Source organism: Heptranchias perlo, chromosome 10 (assembly GCF_035084215.1).
Source record: "Heptranchias perlo isolate sHepPer1 chromosome 10, sHepPer1.hap1, whole genome shotgun sequence".
In the NCBI taxonomy this organism is placed as follows: Eukaryota; Metazoa; Chordata; class Chondrichthyes; order Hexanchiformes; family Hexanchidae; genus Heptranchias; species Heptranchias perlo.
The window spans coordinates 6,398,598-6,419,125 of NC_090334.1; the positions used below are offsets into that span (position 1 = coordinate 6,398,598).

The window sequence follows — 20,528 nt, forward strand, 5'->3', positions numbered from 1 at the left end:
CTGGTCTCAACTCACACCCAATCACACTTCCACTGGTCTGAATCACACCCAATCACACTTCCACTAGTCAGAACTAACACCCAATCACACTTCCACCTGTCAGAACTCACACGCAATCACACTTCCACTGGTCAGAATTCACACCCAATCACACTTCCACTGGTCAGGACTCACACCCAAACATACTTGCACTGGTCAGAATTCACACCCAATCACACTTCCACTGGTCAGGACTCACGCAATCACACTTCCACCTGTCAGAACTCACACGCAATCACACTTCCACCTGTCAGAACTCACACGCAATCACACTTCCACTGGTCAGAATTCACACCCAATCACACTTCCACTGGTCAGAACTTCCGCCCAATCACATTTCCACTGATCACAACTCACACCCAATCACACTTCCACTGATCACAACTCACACCCAATCACACTTCCACTGGTCAGAACTCACACCCAATCAAACTTCCCCTGGTCAGAACTCCCGCACAATCACACATCAACTGGTCTCAACTCACACCCAATCACACTTCCACTGGTCTGAATCACACCCAATCACACTTCCACTAGTCAGAACTAACACCCAATCACACTTCCACCTGTCAGAACTCACACGCAATCACACTTCCACTGGTCAGAATTCACACCCAATCACACTTCCACTGGTCAGAACTTCCGCCCAATCACATTTCCACTGATCACAACTCACACCCAATCACACTTCCACTGGTCAGAACTCACACCCAATCACACTTCCACTGGTCAGAACTCACATCTAATCACACTTTCAGCGATCAGAACTCACTCCTAATTACACTTCCATAGGTCAGAACCTCTGCACAATCACATTTCCACTGTTCTGAACTCACACCCAATCACACTTCCACCAGTCAGAATCACACCAAATCACAATTCCACTGGTTGGAACTCACAACCAATCACACTTCCACTGGGCAGAACTCACACCCAATCACACTTCCACTGGTCGGAACTCACACCCAATCACACTTCCACTGGTCAGAACTCACACCCAATTACATTTCCACTGGTCAGAACTCACACCCAATCACACTTCCACTGGTCAGAACTCACACCCAATCACATTTCCACCTGCCAGAACTCACACCCAATCACACTTCCACTGGTCAGAACTCACACCCAATCACATTTCCACTTGCCAGAACTCACACCCAATCACATTTCCACTTGCCAGAACTCACACCCAATCACACTTCCACTGGTCAGAACTCACACCCAATCACATTTCCACTTGCCAGAACTCACACCCAATCACACTTCCACTGGTCAGAACTCACACCCAATCACATTTCCACTTGCCAGAACTCACACCCAATCACACTTCCACTGGTCAGAACTCACACCCAATCACATTTCCACTTGCCAGAACTCACACTCAATCACACTTCCACTGGTCAGAACTCACACCCAATCACATTTCCACTTGCCAGAACTCACACCCAATCACACTTCCACTTGCCAGAACTCACACCCAATCACATTTCCACTTGCCAGAACTCACACCCAATCACATTTCCACTTGCCAGAACTCACACCCAATCACACTTCCACTGGTCAGAACTCACACCCAATCACACTTCCACTGGTCAGAACTCACACCCAATCACACTTCCACTGGTCAGAACTCACACCCAATCACACCTCCACTGGTCAGAATCAAATCCAATCACACGTCCACCAGTCATAATCACACCCAATCACACTTCCACTGGTCAGCATCACACCCAATCACACTTCCACCAGTCATAATCACACCCAATCACACTTCCACTGCTCAGAATCACACCCAATCACACTTCCACTGGTTAGAACTCACACCCAATCACACTTCCATTGGTCAGAACTTTCGCCCAACCACATTTCCACTGATCACAACTCACACCCAATCACACTTCCTCTGGACAGAATCACACTTCAACTGGTCAGAACTCAAACCCAATCACACTTCCATTGGTCAGAACTCACACCGAATCACACTTCCATTGGTCAGAACTCACACCCAATCAGACTTCCACTATTCGGAACTCACACCCAATCACACTTCCACTATTCGGAACTCACACCCAATCACATTTCCACTGGTCAGAACTCGCACTCCACCACCATGTGTGAAGGCCGATTGGAAAATCTGGTCTTGAACCTTCTTAAGCCCAGTTGGAACTTCAAGTCTGAAGAAAATCGAGTTCTCACTGCTCTTTGGTTAAACATCCTGTTTAAATCTACCTTTAACCTTTACACTGGTCAAGAAAAATTTCAAGCTTCCTGGACTCACACTTTTTTCATTTTTCAACAACCTATTAAAGTACATACTGCTCCAGTCACAATGTTCTCAGGTAGTAAGCTGTAACAGAGTGAGAGAGGGACGATATGTAAGGCATAGGATGTTGAGAGCTCTGTATCCGAGCTAACACTTTCAGAAGTTATATAAAAGGCAATGTAGCTTTAAGAAATCGTTGACCTTAATTGCCTTTGACAACTCCCAGCCTCTAAGAATAAAAGTCTGGGAAATGCTTGAGTTGGGAGAGGGATGAACGGAAAACCTATCACTGTCTTGCTGATCGCTGAGTAAAGACACAGTGTGGCTGAATAAACCTCACTTGTTTTAGAATCTAGTCTGCGTGTCTAATTGACCAGTGGGTCCTGGGTCGGCATCAGGTTGTTAGAAAGCTGTCTGCGTAGATTTTCATCCTGCCACCTGGCCGTAATACCGATGTGGATCAGCCGCCCGTTATAGAAACCGACCGGTTATGATTTCCGGCAGATAGAAAAATGGGACTTTGCGCCTCATTTGCCTTCAATCACCTTTAACCACCCAGATATAAGCAGGCGCTTCCCCGGGCCGGCGGAAATGATGCGGCAAAATGGGGCATGTGCTAAAGTCTGTTGGAATGGAACTCCCACCCATTTTCCGCTGCCGGCCACTCAATTTCCACCGCTGAGGTGGGGGGGCTGGGAGGGAACAATTTGGGCTTCACTGACCTGAGGCACCTGTGGAACCGCAGCTGCAGGGGAGGAGGGACACAGCCCAACAAGTCTGTGCTGATGTTTACACTCCACACGAGCCTCCTTCATCTAACCCCATCAACATATCATTCTATTCCTTTCTCCCTCATTTGTTTCTCTAGCTTCTCCTTAAATGCATCTATGATTTCGCCTCAACCACTCCTTGTGGTAGCGAGTTCCACATTCTAACCACTGTGTGGGTAAAGAAGTTTCTCCTGAATTCCTTATTGAAATTATTAGTGACTATCTTATTTTTATATTTATGACTATTTTATGTTCATATTTCTTGTTACGCATTCTGAATGTGCTCACTGGTGGTTGGAGTGCAGCAACTTGGGACCGCATCACACGACTAAGATGCTCGGAGTAAGGGGACTGCAGTTCTTCCCATGCTGTCAGAATATTAACCCTCTCTATCCCTGTTCTCACTTCACCATTTGTTGCAGTTCTGGCGTTTCGGTGACTGGGTGGATGTCACTGTTGACGACCGAATCCCCACCTTCAACAACCAGTTGGTCTTCACCAAATCTGCCGAGCGGAATGAGTTCTGGAGTGCTCTGCTGGAGAAGGCTTATGCCAAGTGAGTACAGGCCGCTGGGTGAGCTCCACTCTAATGTCATTTGCTGCTGTTTAGACTGGACAGGTAGTGGTACCTGACGTGTGTGTTTCTTGTTAAAACTCCCAGAGTGATTCAATTAAATGCATGACTCCAGCAGCTTCAGTCCATTGCTGAACTGTCCCAGAGTTATCACCGTTTTTCCTGAACAGGAACTTTGCTGACTTTCTTGGATTTGCCCCTGGTTTTCCACAATGTTGACTTTCATATAAAATGGGTGAGCTCCTGATTATGTACAACCCACAACACAAACAAGTAGCATGTGCTAAAACTCAAATTTAATACAATATCAACTAGAGATTCAGGAGAGCTTGCCTGAAATAGAAAGTATCAATGTCTGAGACTCTAGTTACCTCATAAATTGTGTAAATGACTCTTAACTCTTTGTTACTCTGTGTGTATAATTCTAACTCTGTATTGTCCTGTGTGTATAATTCTGACTCAGTATTGTCTATGGATGTTATTTATATGGACTTCCAGAAGGCATTCGATAAAGTCCCTCATAAGAGACTGTTAGCTAAAGTGGAAGCTCATGGAATTAAGGGCAAATTATTGACCTGGTTAGGAAGTTGGCTGAGTGGCAGGAGACAGAGAGTAGGGATAATGGGCAGGTACTCAAATTGGCAGGATGTGACTTGTGGTGTATCACAGGGATCTGTGTGTGGGCCTCAACTATTCACTGTATTTATTAATGACTTAGATGACAGGTTAGAGAGCCACATATCCAAGTTTGCCGATGACACAAAGATAGGCAGCATTATAAGCAGCGTAGATGGAAGCATAAAATTACAGAGAGAAATTAATAGATTAAGTGAATGGGCAAAACTGTGGCAAATGCATTTCAATGTAGGCAAGTGTGAGGTCATCCACTTTGGAACTAAAAAGGATAGAACAGAGTACTTTCTAAATGGTGAAAAGCTCAAAACAGTGGAGGTCCAAAGAAACTTAGGGGTCCATGTACATAGATCATTAAAATGTGATGGACAGGTACAGAAAATAATGGCCTTTATATCTAGAGGACTAGAATACAAGGGGGTAGAAGTTATGCTACAGCTATACAAAGCCCTGGTTAGACCACACCTGGAGTACTGTGTTCAGTTCTGGGCACCGCACCTTAGGATGGATATATTGGCCTTGGAGGGAGTGCAGCGTATGTTCCTAGAATGAAACCTGGACTCCAAGGGTTAAATTACGAGGAGAGATTTCACAAACTAGGGTTGTATTCCCTGGAATTTAGAAGATTAAGGGGTAATTTGATTGAAGTTTTCAAGATATTAAGGGGAACTGATAGGGTAGATAGAGAGAAACTATTTCTGCTGGTTGGGACGAGGGGACATAGCCTAAAAATTAGAACCAGGACTTACAGGAGTAAAGTTAGGAAACACTTCTACACGCAAAGGGTGATAGAAATTTGGAATTCTCTTCTGCAAACAGCATTTGATGCTAGCTCAATTGTTGAATTTAAATCTGAGATTGATACATTTTTCTTAGCCAAAGGTATTAAGGGATATGAGGCTATGGAGTGAGGTCACAGATCAGCCATGATCTCACTGAATGGTGGAACAGGCTCGAGGGGCTAAATGGCCTCCTCCTGTTCCTATGTACTGTCCTGTGCGTATAATTCTGGCTCTATACTGTCCAGTGCCTATAATTCTGGCTCTGTATTGTCCTGTGTGTATAATTCTGGCTCTATACTGTCCTGTGCCTATAATTCTGGCTCTGTATTGTCCTGTGTGTATAATTCTGGCTCTGTACTATCCTGTGCATATAATTCTGGCTCTATACTGTCCTGTGTGTATAATTCTGGCTCTGTACTATCCTGTGCATATAATTCTGGCTCTATACTGTCCTGTGTGTATAATTCTGGCTCTGTACTGTCCTGTGCCTATAATTCTGGCTCTATACTGTCCTGTGTGTATAATTCTGGCTCTGTACTGTCCTGTGTGTATAATTCTGGCTCTGTACTGTCCTGTGTGTATAATTCTGGCTCTGTACTGTCCTGTGTGTATAATTCTGGCTCTGTACTATCCTGTGTGTATAATTCTGGCTCTGTACTGTCCTGTGCCTATAATTCTGGCTCTGTACTGTCCTGTGCCTATAATTCTGGCTCTATACTGTCCTGTGTGTATAATTCTGGCTCTGTACTGTCCTGTGCCTATAATTCTGGCTCTAAACTGTCCTGTGTGTATAATTCTGGCTCTGTACTGTCCTGTGCCTATAATTCTGGCTCTGTACTGTCCTGTGCCTATAATTCTGGCTCTATACTGTCCTGTGTGTATAATTCTGGCTCTGTACTGTCCTGTGCCTATAATTCTGGCTCTATACTGTCCTGTGTGTATAATTCTGGCTCTGTATTGTCCTGTGTGTATAATTCTGGCTCTGTACTATCCTGTGCCTATAATTCTGGCTCTATACTGTCCTGTGTGTATAATTCTGGCTCTGTACTGCCCTGTGCCTATAATTCTGGCTCTGTACTGCCCTGTGTGTATAATTCTGGCTCTGTACTGTCCTGTGCCTATAATTCTGGCTCTGTACGGTCCTGTGTGTATAATTCTGGCTCTGTACTGTTCTGTGTGTATAATTCTGGCTCTGTACTGTCCTGTGCCTATAATTCTGGCTCTATACTGCCCTGTGTGTATAATTCTGGCTCTGTACTGTCCTGTGCCTATAATTCTGGCTCTGTACGGTCCTGTGTGTGTAATTCTGGCTCTGTACTGTCCTGTGTGTATAATTCTGGCTCTGTACTGTCCTGTGTGTATAATTCTGGCTCTGTACTATCCTGTGTGTATAATTCTGGCTCTGTACTGTCCTGTGTGTATAATTCTGGCTCTGTACTGTCCTGTGTGTATAATTCTGGCTCTGTACGGTCCTGTGTGTATAATTCTGGCTCCGTACTGTCCTGTGTGTATAATTCTGGCTCTGTACGGTCCTGTGTGTATAATTCTGGCTCTGTACTGTCCTGTGTGTATAATTCTGGCTCTGTACGGTCCTGTGCCTATAATTCTGGCTCTGTACTGTCCTGCTTAGAGAATGTTTGTAAGTCTAAGTTTTTGCTATCTTGCAGATGTGCTGATTCAAATATTATGTAAGTTGAAATATAAAGAAGACAATTAAAAGGTAAAGCGGGTGAAATTGGTCTTCATCGATAATGCAGAGTGGGCAATAGCGAATCAGCGGCCTGCTCTCAATGGAAAATTAAATTGGGCGGGTTGTAAAACTAGTTGCCTATTCGCTATGGCCTGTTTTGCACTACCGTTGAAGACCAGTTTCACCCCCAAAGTTCCTGTTACTGAACGTATGAGGTATTGAGGAAACCCCACCTGCTGAGCTGGGGTTATTAGTTTGTTGCTTTTTTGGAGGCAGAGGGAGCAATGAGCAATCAGGGACAGGAGGTTCACCTGTCCCATCTCAACTGCTCTTAATATCCATCTCTGGACGGCTTCCCCTGGGGCCTAGCAGGAGATCTCAATGCTTTCTCACTCACTGTGACACAGTGAAGGGGGAGAACCAAAAAGAGAAAAGGAACATATACCTGTTGTTTTAAAACGGGATAAAACTGTCCTGGAACTTCTAGATAGGAGCTACTGAAACACAGCCATTCGATCAGGGAGATCTTTGGTTTGACTCTTGGCCATTGCTGGGTTAGTTGATCTCACCCAGGGCACCGATTGGGTATGACCATGCAAGGTGTCAGCCTTGGCTCAGTGGTACTACTCTCACCTCTGACTCAGAATATTGTGGGTTCAAGTCCCACTCCAGAGACTTGAGCACAAAATCTAGGCTGACCCTTCAGTGCACTGTTGGAAGTGCCATCTTTCGGATGAGATGTTAAACCAAGGCCCTGTCTGCCCTCTCAGGTGGATATTAAAGATCCCATTGCACTATTCAAAGAAGAGCAGGGGAGTTCTCTCCGGTGTCCTGGCCAATATTTATCCCTCAACCAACATCACTGAAGTAGATTATCTGGCCATTTATCTCATTGCTGTTTGTGGGATCTTGCTGTGCATAATTTGGCTGCTGCGTTTCCTACATTACACCAGTGACTACACTTCAAAAAGTACTTCATTGGTTGTAAAGCGCTTTGGGACGTCCTAAGGTCATGAAAGGCACTATATAAATGCACGTTCTTTCTTTCTTACGGTTGACTGCAGACCACCAAGGTTCCCGCTCCTGATCATTATCCAGTGACTCCTGCTGGACAGCACACGTATGTGCCGATGGGCTGAGCACAGCATCAAGCTCAGCTGTGATACTGCCCATAGTCGAATAGCCTACCTACGCTCAATCGCTGGAAGAACGGGTAAGGTTCTGGAGGGCGGCGGCTGCTTGTGGGACCCTATCCCAGCAAGGCGTCAGTGCGATTAGAAGGAAAGGAGATAATTGGGGAAAATGAAAATCGGCTTGTCAAAAAGCTCAGGCTGTTCTTTCATCTCCCGTCCTATTTACCTGTCACTCAGGCTGCACGGATCCTACGAAGCGCTGAAGGGCGGCAACACCACGGAAGCCATGGAGGATTTCACCGGCGGAGTTACCGAATTCTTTGAGATGAAGGGTGCCCCCAAGGATCTGTTCAAGATCATGAAAAAGGCAACCGAGAGAGGCTCTCTCATGGGCTGCTCCATTGATGTAAGTGCGCCCTCCACTGGCAGAACATTGGAATGCCAGCTGTTGTGATTCTACTTCCTTGAATAATTCTGTCAAGTTACAGATACGTATCTAAATGTTCATTCAAACTGGAGAATGTCTACTCGGAACACTGTTTCATACAGACTGCCCGAAACAGACCGATTGATAGACATGGTGGGGGGAGGACACCAGTCAATGTTCTGATATCATCCCACAGAGGAACAGAGACACCAGTTGGTACATAGAAGTATCTTTGAGGGAGAGAGGCTGAGAGACAATAGTCAGTGTACAGATATCTCAATGACTCAGAGAGGAGCAGTTTCCTCCCCTGTGTAATACCACAAACCCTGTGACCTCACCCATGTGATATCATAGACCTATACCGCTCACCTGTGCAATATCACAGACCCTATGTTTTGTCACAAATCCTGTGACCACCCCTCCCAAGTTTCATCTCAAAGATCCTGTTCTCCTTTTTATGATATCATAGACACTCCTTCCTCCCCGTGTGATATCATAGACACTCCTTCCTCCCCGCGTGATATCACATACGCTCCTCCCTCCCCGCGTGATATCACAGACCCTCCTCCCTCCCCGCATGATATCACAGACCCTCCTCCCTCCCCGCGTGATATCACAGACCCTCCTCCCTCCCCGCGTGATATCACAGACCCTCCTCCCTCCCCGCGTGATATCACAGACCCTCCTCCCTCCCCGCGTGATATCACAGACCCTCCTCCCTCCCCGCGTGATATCACAGACCCTCCTCCCTCCCCGCGTGATATCACAGACCCTCCTCCCTCCCCGCGTGACATCACAGACCCTCCTCCCTCCCCGCGTGACATCACAGACCCTCCTCCCTCCCCGCGTGACATCACAGACCCTCCTCCCTCCCCGCGTGACATCACAGACCCTCCTCCCTCCCCGCGTGACATCACAGACCCTCCTCCCTCCCCGCGTGACATCACAGACCCTCCTCCCTCCCCGCGTGACATCACAGACCCTCCTCCCTCCCCGCGTGACATCACAGACCCTCCTCCCTCCCCGCGTGACATCACAGACCCTCCTCCCTCCCCGCGTGACATCACAGACCCTCCTCCCTCCCCGCGTGACATCACAGACCCTCCTCCCTCCCCGCGTGACATCACAGACCCTCCTCCCTCCCCGCGTGACATCACAGACCCTCTTCCCTCCCCGCGTGACATCACAGACCCTCCTCCCTCCCCGCGTGACATCACAGACCCTCCTCCCTCCCCGCGTGACATCACAGACCCTCCTCCCTCCCCGCGTGACATCACAGACCCTCCTCCCTCCCCGCGTGACATCACAGACCCTCCTCCCTCCCCGCGTGACATCACAGACCCTCCTCCCTCCCCGCGTGACATCACAGACCCTCCTCCCTCCCCGCGTGACATCACAGACCCTCCTCCCTCCCCGCGTGACATCACAGACCCTCCTCCCTCCCCGCGTGACATCACAGACCCTCCTCCCTCCCCGCGTGATATCACAGACCCTCCTCCCTCCCCGCGTGATATCACAGACCCTCCTCCCTCCCCGCGTGATATCACAGACCCTCCTCCCTCCCCGCGTGATATCACAGACCCTCCTCCCTCCCCGCGTGATATCACAGACCCTCCTCCCTCCCCGCGTGATATCACAGACCCTCCTCCCTCCCCGCGTGATATCACAGACCCTCCTCCCTCCCCGCGTGATATCACAGACACTCCTCCCTCCCCGCGTGATATCACAGACCCTCCTCCCTCCCCGCGTGATATCACAGACCCTCCTCCCTCCCCGCGTGATATCACAGACCCTCCTCCCTCCCCGCGTGATATCACAGACCCTCCTCCCTCCCCTCGTGATATCACAGACCCTCCTCCCTCCCCGCGTGATATCACAGACCCTCCTCCCTCCCCGCGTGATATCACAGACCCTCCTCCCTCCCCGCGTGATATCACAGACCCTCCTCCCTCCCCGCGTGATATCACAGACCCTCCTCCCTCCCCGCGTGATATCACAGGCCCTCCTCCCTCCCCGCGTGATATCACAGACCCTCCTCCCTCCCCGCGTGATATCACAGACCCTCCTCCCTCCCCGCGTGATATCACAGACCCTCCTCCCTCCCCGCGTGATATCACAGACCCTCCTCCCTCCCCGCGTGATATCACAGACCCTCCTCCCTCCCCGCGTGATATCACAGGCCCTCCTCCCTCCCCGCGTGATATCACAGGCCCTCCTCCCTCCCCGCGTGATATCACAGGCCCTCCTCCCTCCCCGCGTGATATCACAGACCCTCCTCCCTCCCCGCGTGATATCACAGACCCTCCTCCCTCCCCGCGTGATATCACAGACCGTCCTCCCTCCCCGCGTGATATCACAGGCCCTCCTCCCTCCCCGCGTGATATCACAGGCCCTCCTCCCTCCCCGCGTGATATCACAGGCCCTCCTCCCTCCCCGCGTGATATCACAGGCCCTCCTCCCTCCCCGCGTGACATCACAGACCCTCCTCCCTCCCCGCGTGACATCACAGACCCTCCTCCCTCCCCGCGTGACATCACAGACCCTCCTCCCTCCCCGCGTGACATCACAGACCCTCCTCCCTCCCCGCGTGACATCACAGACCCTCCTCCCTCCCCGCGTGACATCACAGACCCTCCTCCCTCCCCGCGTGATATCACAGACCCTCCTCCCTCCCCGCGTGATATCACAGACCCTCCTCCCTCCCCGCGTGATATCACAGACCCTCCTCCCTCCCCGCGTGATATCACAGACCCTCCTCCCTCCCCGCGTGATATCACAGACCCTCCTCCCTCCCCGCGTGATATCACAGGCCCTCCTCCCTCCCCGCGTGACATCACAGACCCTCCTCCCTCCCCGCGTGACATCACAGACACTCCTCCCTCCCCGCGTGATATCACAGACCCTCCTCCCTCCCCGCGTGACATCACAGACCCTCCTCCCTCCCCGCGTGACATCACAGACACTCCTCCCTCCCCGCGTGATATCACAGACCCTCCTCCCTCCCCGCGTGATATCACAGACCCTCCTCCCTCCCCGCGTGATATCACAGACCCTCCTCCCTCCCCGCGTGATATCACAGACCCTCCTCCCTCCCCGCGTGATATCACAGACCCTCCTCCCTCCCCGCGTGATATCACAGACCCTCCTCCCTCCCCGCGTGATATCACAGACCCTCCTCCCTCCCCGCGTGATATCACAGACCCTCCTCCCTCCCCGCGTGATATCACAGGCCCTCCTCCCTCCCCGCGTGATATCACAGGCCCTCCTCCCTCCCCGCGTGATATCACAGGCCCTCCTCCCTCCCCGCGTGATATCACAGACCCTCCTCCCTCCCCGCGTGATATCACAGACCCTCCTCCCTCCCCGCGTGATATCACAGGCCCTCCTCCCTCCCCGCGTGATATCACAGGCCCTCCTCCCTCCCCGCGTGATATCACAGACCCTCCTCCCTCCCCGCGTGATATCACAGACCCTCCTCCCTCCCCGCGTGATATCACAGGCCCTCCTCCCTCCCCGCGTGATATCACAGGCCCTCCTCCCTCCCCGCGTGATATCACAGGCCCTCCTCCCTCCCCGCGTGATATCACAGGCCCTCCTCCCTCCCCGCGTGATATCACAGACCCTCCTCCCTCCCCTCGTGATATCACAGACCCTCCTCCCTCCCCGCGTGATATCACAGGCCCTCCTCCCTCCCCGCGTGATATCACAGGCCCTCCTCCCTCCCCGCGTGATATCACAGGCCCTCCTCCCTCCCCGCGTGATATCACAGGCCCTCCTCCCTCCCCGCGTGATATCACAGGCCCTCCTCCCTCCCCGCGTGATATCACAGGCCCTCCTCCCTCCCCGCGTGATATCACAGGCCCTCCTCCCTCCCCGCGTGATATCACAGGCCCTCCTCCCTCCCCGCGTGATATCACAGGCCCTCCTCCCTCCCCGCGTGATATCACAGGCCCTCCTCCCTCCCCGCGTGATATCACAGGCCCTCCTCCCTCCCCGCGTGATATCACAGGCCCTCCTCCCTCCCCGCGTGATATCACAGGCCCTCCTCCCTCCCCGCGTGATATCACAGACCCTCCTCCCTCCCCTCGTGATATCACAGACCCTCCTCCCTCCCCGCGTGATATCACAGGCCCTCCTCCCTCCCCGCGTGATATCACAGGCCCTCCTCCCTCCCCGCGTGATATCACAGGCCCTCCTCCCTCCCCGCGTGATATCACAGGCCCTCCTCCCTCCCCGCGTGATATCACAGGCCCTCCTCCCTCCCCGCGTGATATCACAGGCCCTCCTCCCTCCCCGCGTGATATCACAGACCCTCCTAATGAGGCACGGCTGGAAACAGTGGATTATGTGATTGGTAATGAGAATCCAAAGGCTGGCACCCAAACCGATTGGCTGCCTGTACTATTGGGTGTGGTTACTTTAATGCAGCCGAGGTGCCCAGGGCTGGCCGTCAAGGCGAAAGACGCTGGCATCCTGCACACAAGACTTACTCGGCCCCCGACATCTACTCAAATTAGGGGGCTATCACATAACGTGACTCCAGTCATACGGCACAGGCTGGGAGCTGGCACTGAAGGGGAGGCTGTACTTATACAAACCCTGATGTCCCTATCCTGTGCCTCCCTGCCACCCTCACCCCTTTGCTTTCCCTGCTCCATGCCCAAAAATCGCCCGGTGCAGAGTGGGCGGCCAATATCTCCTTACTACCTGCTGGCACCTGGCACTCCCGGCAAGTCATGGGTCCAGAGCACCATAAAATGATGGAAATCAGCTAACCTCACCATATCCAGTGGAGTCAGCTCATTCACACGGCACCTGGGAGGGGCTGTACCGGGGGCTGGGAGGGGCTGTACCGGGGGCTGGGAGGGGCTGTACCGGGGGCTGGGAGGGGCTGTATCGGGGGCTGGGAGGGGGTGTACCGGGGGCTGGGAGGGGGTGTACCGGGGGCTGGGAGGGGCTGTACCGGGGGCTGTACCAGGGGCTTTTATCAGCCCCGATATGTATCTATCTATAAAACTGTTATCTCTTTCTCTCACATGTCCTTTAATTCTCCACCTTCTTCTCTTTCCAAGTTCCAATTGCTCTCCCTCCCTCCTCTCTCTTTCCCTCTCCCTTTTTCTCTCTATCATTCTTTTTCCTCACCACTATCCTAATCGCTCTCATGCTTTCTTTTTCTTTCTAGCACACTCTTTCTCTCTCTCATTTTCTTGCCCTTTTGCTGTCTATATCAGGTTGTACTCGTACTTACTTTCATTCTGTCTCCCTCGATCTCTCGTGTTATCTCTATCTCACACTCCTTTGCTGTGTCACACTCTCGTGCTATCTCTCACTCTCACGCTCTTTCTCTCACCCTTTCTCATGCTCTCTTTCACTTGTGCCCGCTCACTCTTCCTCTCTTTCTCTCTGACTAATCCCATCTTACTCTCTTGTGGTGTCTCTTTCTCCCACATGCTGTCTCTCCCTCACGAATGCTAGCTCTCTCACTCTCACTTGTGCTGTATCTCTCTCTCTCCAATGCTGCCTCTTTTTCTTTCCCTTTCTGCCTGTCTCTCTTTCTGTCTCTCTCTTGTGCTTTCTGTTTTACTTCTGTGTTATCTCTCCCGTACTTTCTTGTGCTGTTTTCTTTCACACTGTCTTGTGCTGCCTCTCCATTACTCTTGTGTGCTGTCTGTCGTTTTCTCTCTCTCGCATACTGTCTCTCTCTCGCGTTGCGTCTCGAGTTGTCACTTTCTGCTCTCTCTGCGCTCATTCTCTTTCTCTGCGCTCCCTCTCCCTCTCTGTGCTCTCTCTTTCTCTGCGCGCTCCCTCTCTCTGAGCTCTCTCTCTCTCTCTTTCTGCTCTCACACAGCTGTCTCTCTGCTGTGTTATATCCTGTGATGCTGTCTGATATTCCAGGATGGTATGTTTTATGGGACTGGCGTCATGCCACAAGCACAGATCCAACAGTTTCTGTCTCGAGTTTTAAATCTTCCGGATGAATCTACGGCCAAAGTTGGTGATCAGAGCAAGGATGTGGACGACCGTCCTGTGAGGGTTTGTATGGCAATTGGGGGAGTGGTGATTTGAAGCAACTAATGATTGCATCTGCAATGCATGCTGGCTAACTGGTATAGCTAACTGTCCTTAACAACCAGGAACTCAGCACACAGTGAGTAGCCCTTACCCTGCTAAATAATCAGGGTGTAGTTAATGCAAAGGAAGAATGGGTCAAAATACAAGAGGACATTCATAAACGTGCAGAATGGGCGTGTAATTGGCAAATGAATTTCAATATAGGTAAGTGAGGTGGTGCATTTTGGTAGGAGGAATAAGGAGGCCACATACTCTAGGATAATAAGAGTCTAGATGGGGTGGAGGAACAAAGGGATCTCTGGGTACAGATACAAAATCACTAAAAGTAGCGACGCAGGTTATTAAGGCCATAAAAAAGGCAAATCAAGCACTGGGTTCTTTTCCCTGCTTTTCAATTCCATCCCTCTAGAAGTTATGTTAAACTTGTATAGAATCTTGGTTAGACCACAATTGAGTACTGTGCACAGTTCTGGTCTCCATATTATAAAAAGTTATAGAGGCATTGGAGAAGGTGCAAAAAAGATTCACAAGGATGAAATGACTGAGAGGGTATACTTATAAGGAAAGGCTGAACAGGCTGGGGCTCTTTTCTCTAGAAAAGAGAAGACTGAGCGTTGACCTGATTGAGGTCTTTAGGATAATGAAAGGGTTTGATAGGGAAGACGAAGAGAAAATGTTCCCATTTGTGGGGGAGTCTAAAACTAGAGGACATAAATATAAAATTGTCACTAATAAATCGAATAGGGAATTCAGGAAAAACTTCTTTACCCAAAGAGTGGTAAAAATGTGGAACGCGCTACCACAGGGAGTAGTTGAGGCAAATAGCATCGATACATTTAAGGGGAAACTAGATAAGCACACGAGGGAGAAAGGAATAGAAGGATATGTTGATATGATTAGATGAAGTAGGGAGGGAGGAGACTCGGGTGGAGCATAAACACTGGTGTAGACCAGTTGGGTCGAATGGGGGCCTGTTTCTGTGATGTAGTTTCAATGTAATTCGATGTAACTGAATAATCAGGAACTCTGCACATTTACTTGGTGAGTAACCCTTACCCTTAGCCTACTGAATAATCAGTAACCGTGCACAGTTACCATTACTCTCCTAAAAACTCAGGAACTCTGTAGAGTTACACAGTGAGTAACACTTACCCTGCTAAATAATAAGGAAATCTGTACAGTTACAGAGTGTATAAACATTATTCTGCTGAATAATCAGGAACTCTGTATAGTTACACTGTGAGTAACCCTTACTCTGCTGAATAATCAGGAACTCTGTACAGTTACACCATGAGTAACCCTTACTCTGCTGAATAATCAGGAACTCTGTATTGTTACACTGTGAGTAACCCTTACTCTGCTGAATAATCAAGAACTCTGTACAGTTACACCATGAGTAACCCTTACTCTGCTGAATAAACAGGGACTCTGTACAGTTACACCATGAGTAACCCTTACTCTGCTGAATAAACAGGGACTCTGTACAGTTACACCATGCGTAACCCTTACTCTGCTGAATAAACAGGGACTCTGTATAGTACACCATGAGTAACCCTTACTCTACTGAATAAACAGGGACTGGAGGAGCTTGAGCTCCGGATTTCGGAGCTTGAGCAGAGGCTGATGTCACTACAGTGCATCCACGAGGCTGAGAGCACGTTTCTGGAGGTGGTCACCCCGCAGCTTAAGAGTGTGCAGGCAGAGAGGGAATGGGTGACTGCCAAATAGACAAGGAGGACCAGGCGGGTAGTGCAGGAGTCCCCTGAAGGCATCTCGCTCTCTAACCTGATGAGGGATAGGGTTTCTCTGAACAGTGCAGCCAGAGCCAAGTCCATAGCACTATGGGTGGTTCAGCTGTTCGGGGTGGGGGAAGGAAAAAGACAGGAGAGCAATAGTGATAGGGGATTCTATAGTTAGGGGAACAGACATGCATTTCTGTGGCCGCAGATGTGATTCCAGGATGGTATGTTGCCTCCCAGGTGCCAGGGTCAAGGATGTCACTGAGTGGCTGCAGAGCATTCTGAAGGGGGAGGGTGAACAGTCAGAGGTCGTGTTCCATATCTGTACCAACGACATAGGTAGAAAGAGGGATGAGGTCCTGCAGGAAGAGTTTAGGGAGTTAGGACCTCAAAGGTAGTAATCTCTGGATTACTCCTGGTGCCACGCTGTTGAGAGGATATGGTAGATGAATGCTTGGCTGGAGAGATGGTGCAGGAGGGAGGGCTTTAAATTGGGGCATTGGGACCAGTTCTGGGGAAGTGAGACCTGTACAGGCTGGATGGGTTGCACCTCAACAGAGCTGGGACCAATGTCCTCGTGGGGAGGATCGCTATTGCTTTGGGGGAGGATTTAAACTAATTTGGCAGGGGGTTGGGCACCAGGATGTAGCATTGGAAAGGAGAAACAAGGGGCATAAAGGATTGGGAGAGACAGATAGCACTAGAGCAAGAAATAGTACGGTATTTCATGGGATCAGACTGAGAGAGAATACAAGAAAGTCTAAGATAGGTTTACAGTGCATGTGTGTAAATGCACGAAACATGTTAAACCAGGTTGGAGAGCTGCAGGTACAGTTAGCCACATGGGAATATGATGTAGTGGCAATAATGGAGACCTGGCTCAAAAAAGGGCAGGACTGGGTACTAAAAGGTGCTCTGTAAAGATAGGGAAGGAAAGAAAGGAGGGGTAGGGGTGGCAGTATTGATTAAGGAGAATATTGCAGTGCTGGAGAGAGAGGATGTCCTGGAGGGGTCACGGACAGAATCTATTTGGATAGAGTTAAGAAATAATAGAGGTGCCATTACACTACTGGGTGTATTCTATAGGCCACCAACTAGTGGGAAGGAGATAGAAGAACAAATTTGCAGGGAAATTACAGAGAGGTGCAAAAGCCATAGAGTAATGATAACTGGGGACTTCAACTATCCTAATATAGACTGGGATAATGATAGTGTAAAGGGGCAAAGAGGGGGAGGAATTTTTGAAATGTGTTCAGGAGAACTTTCTTGATCAGTACAATTCCGGCCCAACGAGGAAAGAGGCATTGCTGGATCTAGTTCTGGGAAATGAGGTGGGTCAAGTGGAACAAGTGTCAGTAGGGGAACATTTAGGGAGCAACGATCATAGTATCATAAGGTTTAGAATAGCTATGGAAAAGGACATGAACCACTCTAAAGTAAAAATACTCAATTGGAGGAGGACCAATTTCAGTGGATGAGAACGGATCTGGCCCGAGTAAATTGTAATCAAAGATTGGCAGGCAAAACTGTAATTCAACAATGGGCAGCCTTTAAAGAGGAGATGGTTCAGGTACAGTCTAGGTACATTCCCACGAGGGGGAAAGGTAGGGCAACCAAAGTCAGGGCAACCAAAGTCAGAGTTCCCAGGATGATAAAAGAGATAGAGAGGAAGATGAAGCAGAAAAAAGGGGCGTATGACAGATGTCAGGTTGATAATACAGGTGAGAACCAGGCTGAATATAGAAAGTGCAGAGGGGAAATGAAGAACGAAATAAGAGGCGCAAAGAGAGAGTATGAGAATAGACTGATGGCTAACATTAAAGGGAATCCAAAAGTCTTCTATAGGCATGCAAACATTAAACGAGTAGTAAGAGGAGGGGTGGGACCGATTAGGGACCAAAGAGGAGATCTATGCATGGAGGCAGAGGGCATGGCTGAGGTACTAAACGAGTACTTTGCATCTGTCTTTACCAAGGAAGAAGATGCTGCCAGAGTCTCAGGAAAGGAAGATATAGTTGAGATACTGGATGGGCTAAAAATTGATAGAGGAGGTACTAGAAAGGCTGGCTGTACTTAAAGTAGATCGGTCACCCGGTCCGGATGGGATGCATCCTAGGCTGCTGAGGGAAGTAAGGGTGGAAATTACGGAGGTACTGGCCATAATCTTCCAATCATCCTTAGAACGGGGGTGGTGCCAGAGGACTGGAGAATTGCAAATGTTACATCTTCATTCAAAAAGGGTGTAAGGATAAATCCGGCAACTATAGGCCAGTCAGTTTAACCTCGGTGATGGGGAAACTTTTAGAAACGATAATCCGGGACAAAATTAATAGTCACTTGGACAAGTGTGGATTAATTAAGGAAAGCCAACGCGGATTTGTTAAAGGCAAATCATGTTTAACCAACTTGATTGAGTTTTTTGATGTGGTAACAGAGAGGGTCGATGAGGGCAATGTGGTTTATGAGGGCATTGCGGTTGATGTGTGTATAGACTTCCAAAAGGCGTTTGATGAAGTGCCGCATAATGGGCTTGTCATCAAAGTTGAAGCCCATGGGATAAAAGAGGCAGTGGCAGCATGGATATGAAATTGGCTAAGTGACAGGAAAGAGAAAGTAGTGGTGAACAGTTGTTTTTCAGATTGGAGGGAGGTATACAATGGTATTCCCCAGGGGTCGGTACTAGGACCACTGCTTTTCTTGATATATATTAATGACTTGGACTTGGGTGTACAGGGCACAATTTCAAAATTTGCAGATGACACAAAACTTGGAAGGGTAGTAAACTGTAAGGAGGATAGTGATAGACTTCAGGAGGACATAGACAGGCTGGTGGAATGGGCAACATGGCAGATGAAATTTAACGCAGAAAAGTGTGAAGTGATACATTTCAGTAGGAAGAATGAGGAGAGGCAATATAAACTAAATATAACAATATAAACTAAATTCTAAAAGAGGTGCAGAAACAGAGAGATCTGGTAGTATATGTGCACAAATTGTTGAAGGTGGCAGGGCAGGTTGAGAAAGCAGTTAAAAAACATACGGGATCCTGGGCTTTATAAATAGAGGCATAGAGTACAAAAGCAAGGAGGTTATGATGAACCTTTATAAAACACTGGTTCAGCCACAACTGGAGCACTGTGTCCAGTTCTGGGCACCGAACTTTAGGGAGGATATGAAGGCATTCGAGAGGGTGCAGAAGAGATTTACTAGAATGATTCCAGGGATGTGGGACTTTAGTTATGTGGCTAGACTGGAGAAGCTGGGGTTGTTCTCTTTGGAACAGAGAAGGTTGAGAGGAGATTTGATAGAAGTATTCATAATCATAAAGGGTCTGGACAGAGTAGATAGAGAGAAACTGTTCCCATTGGCGGAAGTGTCAAGAAGCAGAGAACATAGATTTAAGGTGATTGGCAAAAGAACCAAAGGCGACATGAGAAAAAACTTTTTTACGCAGCGAGTGGTTAGGATCTGGAATGCACTGCCCGAGGGGGTATTGGAGGCGGATTCAATTATGGCTTTCAAAATTGAATTGGATAAGTAGTTGAAGGGAAAACATTTTCAGGGCTACGGGGATAGGGCGAGGGAATGGGACTAGCTCGATAGCTCTCACAGAGAGCCGGCACGGACTCATAAGAGCATGAGAAATAGGACAGGAGAAGGCCATACGGCCCCTCAAACCTGCTCTGCCATTCAATAAGATCATGGCTGACCTTCGACCTCAACTCCACTTTCCTGTCCCATCCCCATATCCCTTGATTCCCCTAGAGTCCAAAAATCTATCTATCTCAGCCTTGAATATATTCAATGACTCAGCATTCACAGCCCTCTGGAGTAGAGAATTCCAAAGATTCACAACCCTCTGAGTGAAGAAGTTCTTCCTCATCTCAGTCTTAAATGGCCAACCTCTTATCCTGCGACAGTGCCCTCTAGTTCTAGACTCTCCAGCCAGGGAAACAACCTCCCAGCATCTACCCTGTCAAGCCCCCTCATTATCTTATATGTTTCAATGAGATCACCTCTCATTCTTCTAAACTCCAGAAAGTGTAGGCCCATTTTACTCAACCTCTCCTCATAACTCTCTCATCCCAGGAATTAATCTAGTGAACCTTTGTTGCACCGCCTCTATTGCAAGTATATCCTTCCTTAGATAAGGAGCCCAAAACTGTACGCAGTACTCCAGGTGAGGTCTCACCAAAGACCTGTATGCTTCCAGTAAGATTTCCTTACACTTCTACTCCAACCCGCTTGCAATAAAGGCCAACGTGCCATTTGCTTTCCTAATTGCTTGCTGTACCTGCATGCTAACATTTTGTGTTTCTTGTCCGAGGACACCCAAATCCCTCAACACCAACATTTAATAATATCTCACCATTTAAAATATATCCTGTTTTTCTATTCTTCCTACC

The 20,528-nt window shown here is 49.1% G+C and overlaps 1 protein-coding gene across 1 annotated transcript in view; it reads left to right on the forward strand.

Moving 5' to 3' along the window:
- Positions 1-20,528, forward strand: part of capn3a (calpain 3a, (p94)) — a 214,451-nt gene that overhangs the window by 98,081 nt on the left and 95,842 nt on the right. The window contains exons 4-5 of the mRNA XM_067991181.1: positions 3,495-3,628; positions 8,122-8,290. Of these exons, the coding sequence (XP_067847282.1) occupies positions 3,495-3,628; positions 8,122-8,290 (303 nt within the window). The remainder of the gene's footprint in view (positions 1-3,494; positions 3,629-8,121; positions 8,291-20,528) is intronic.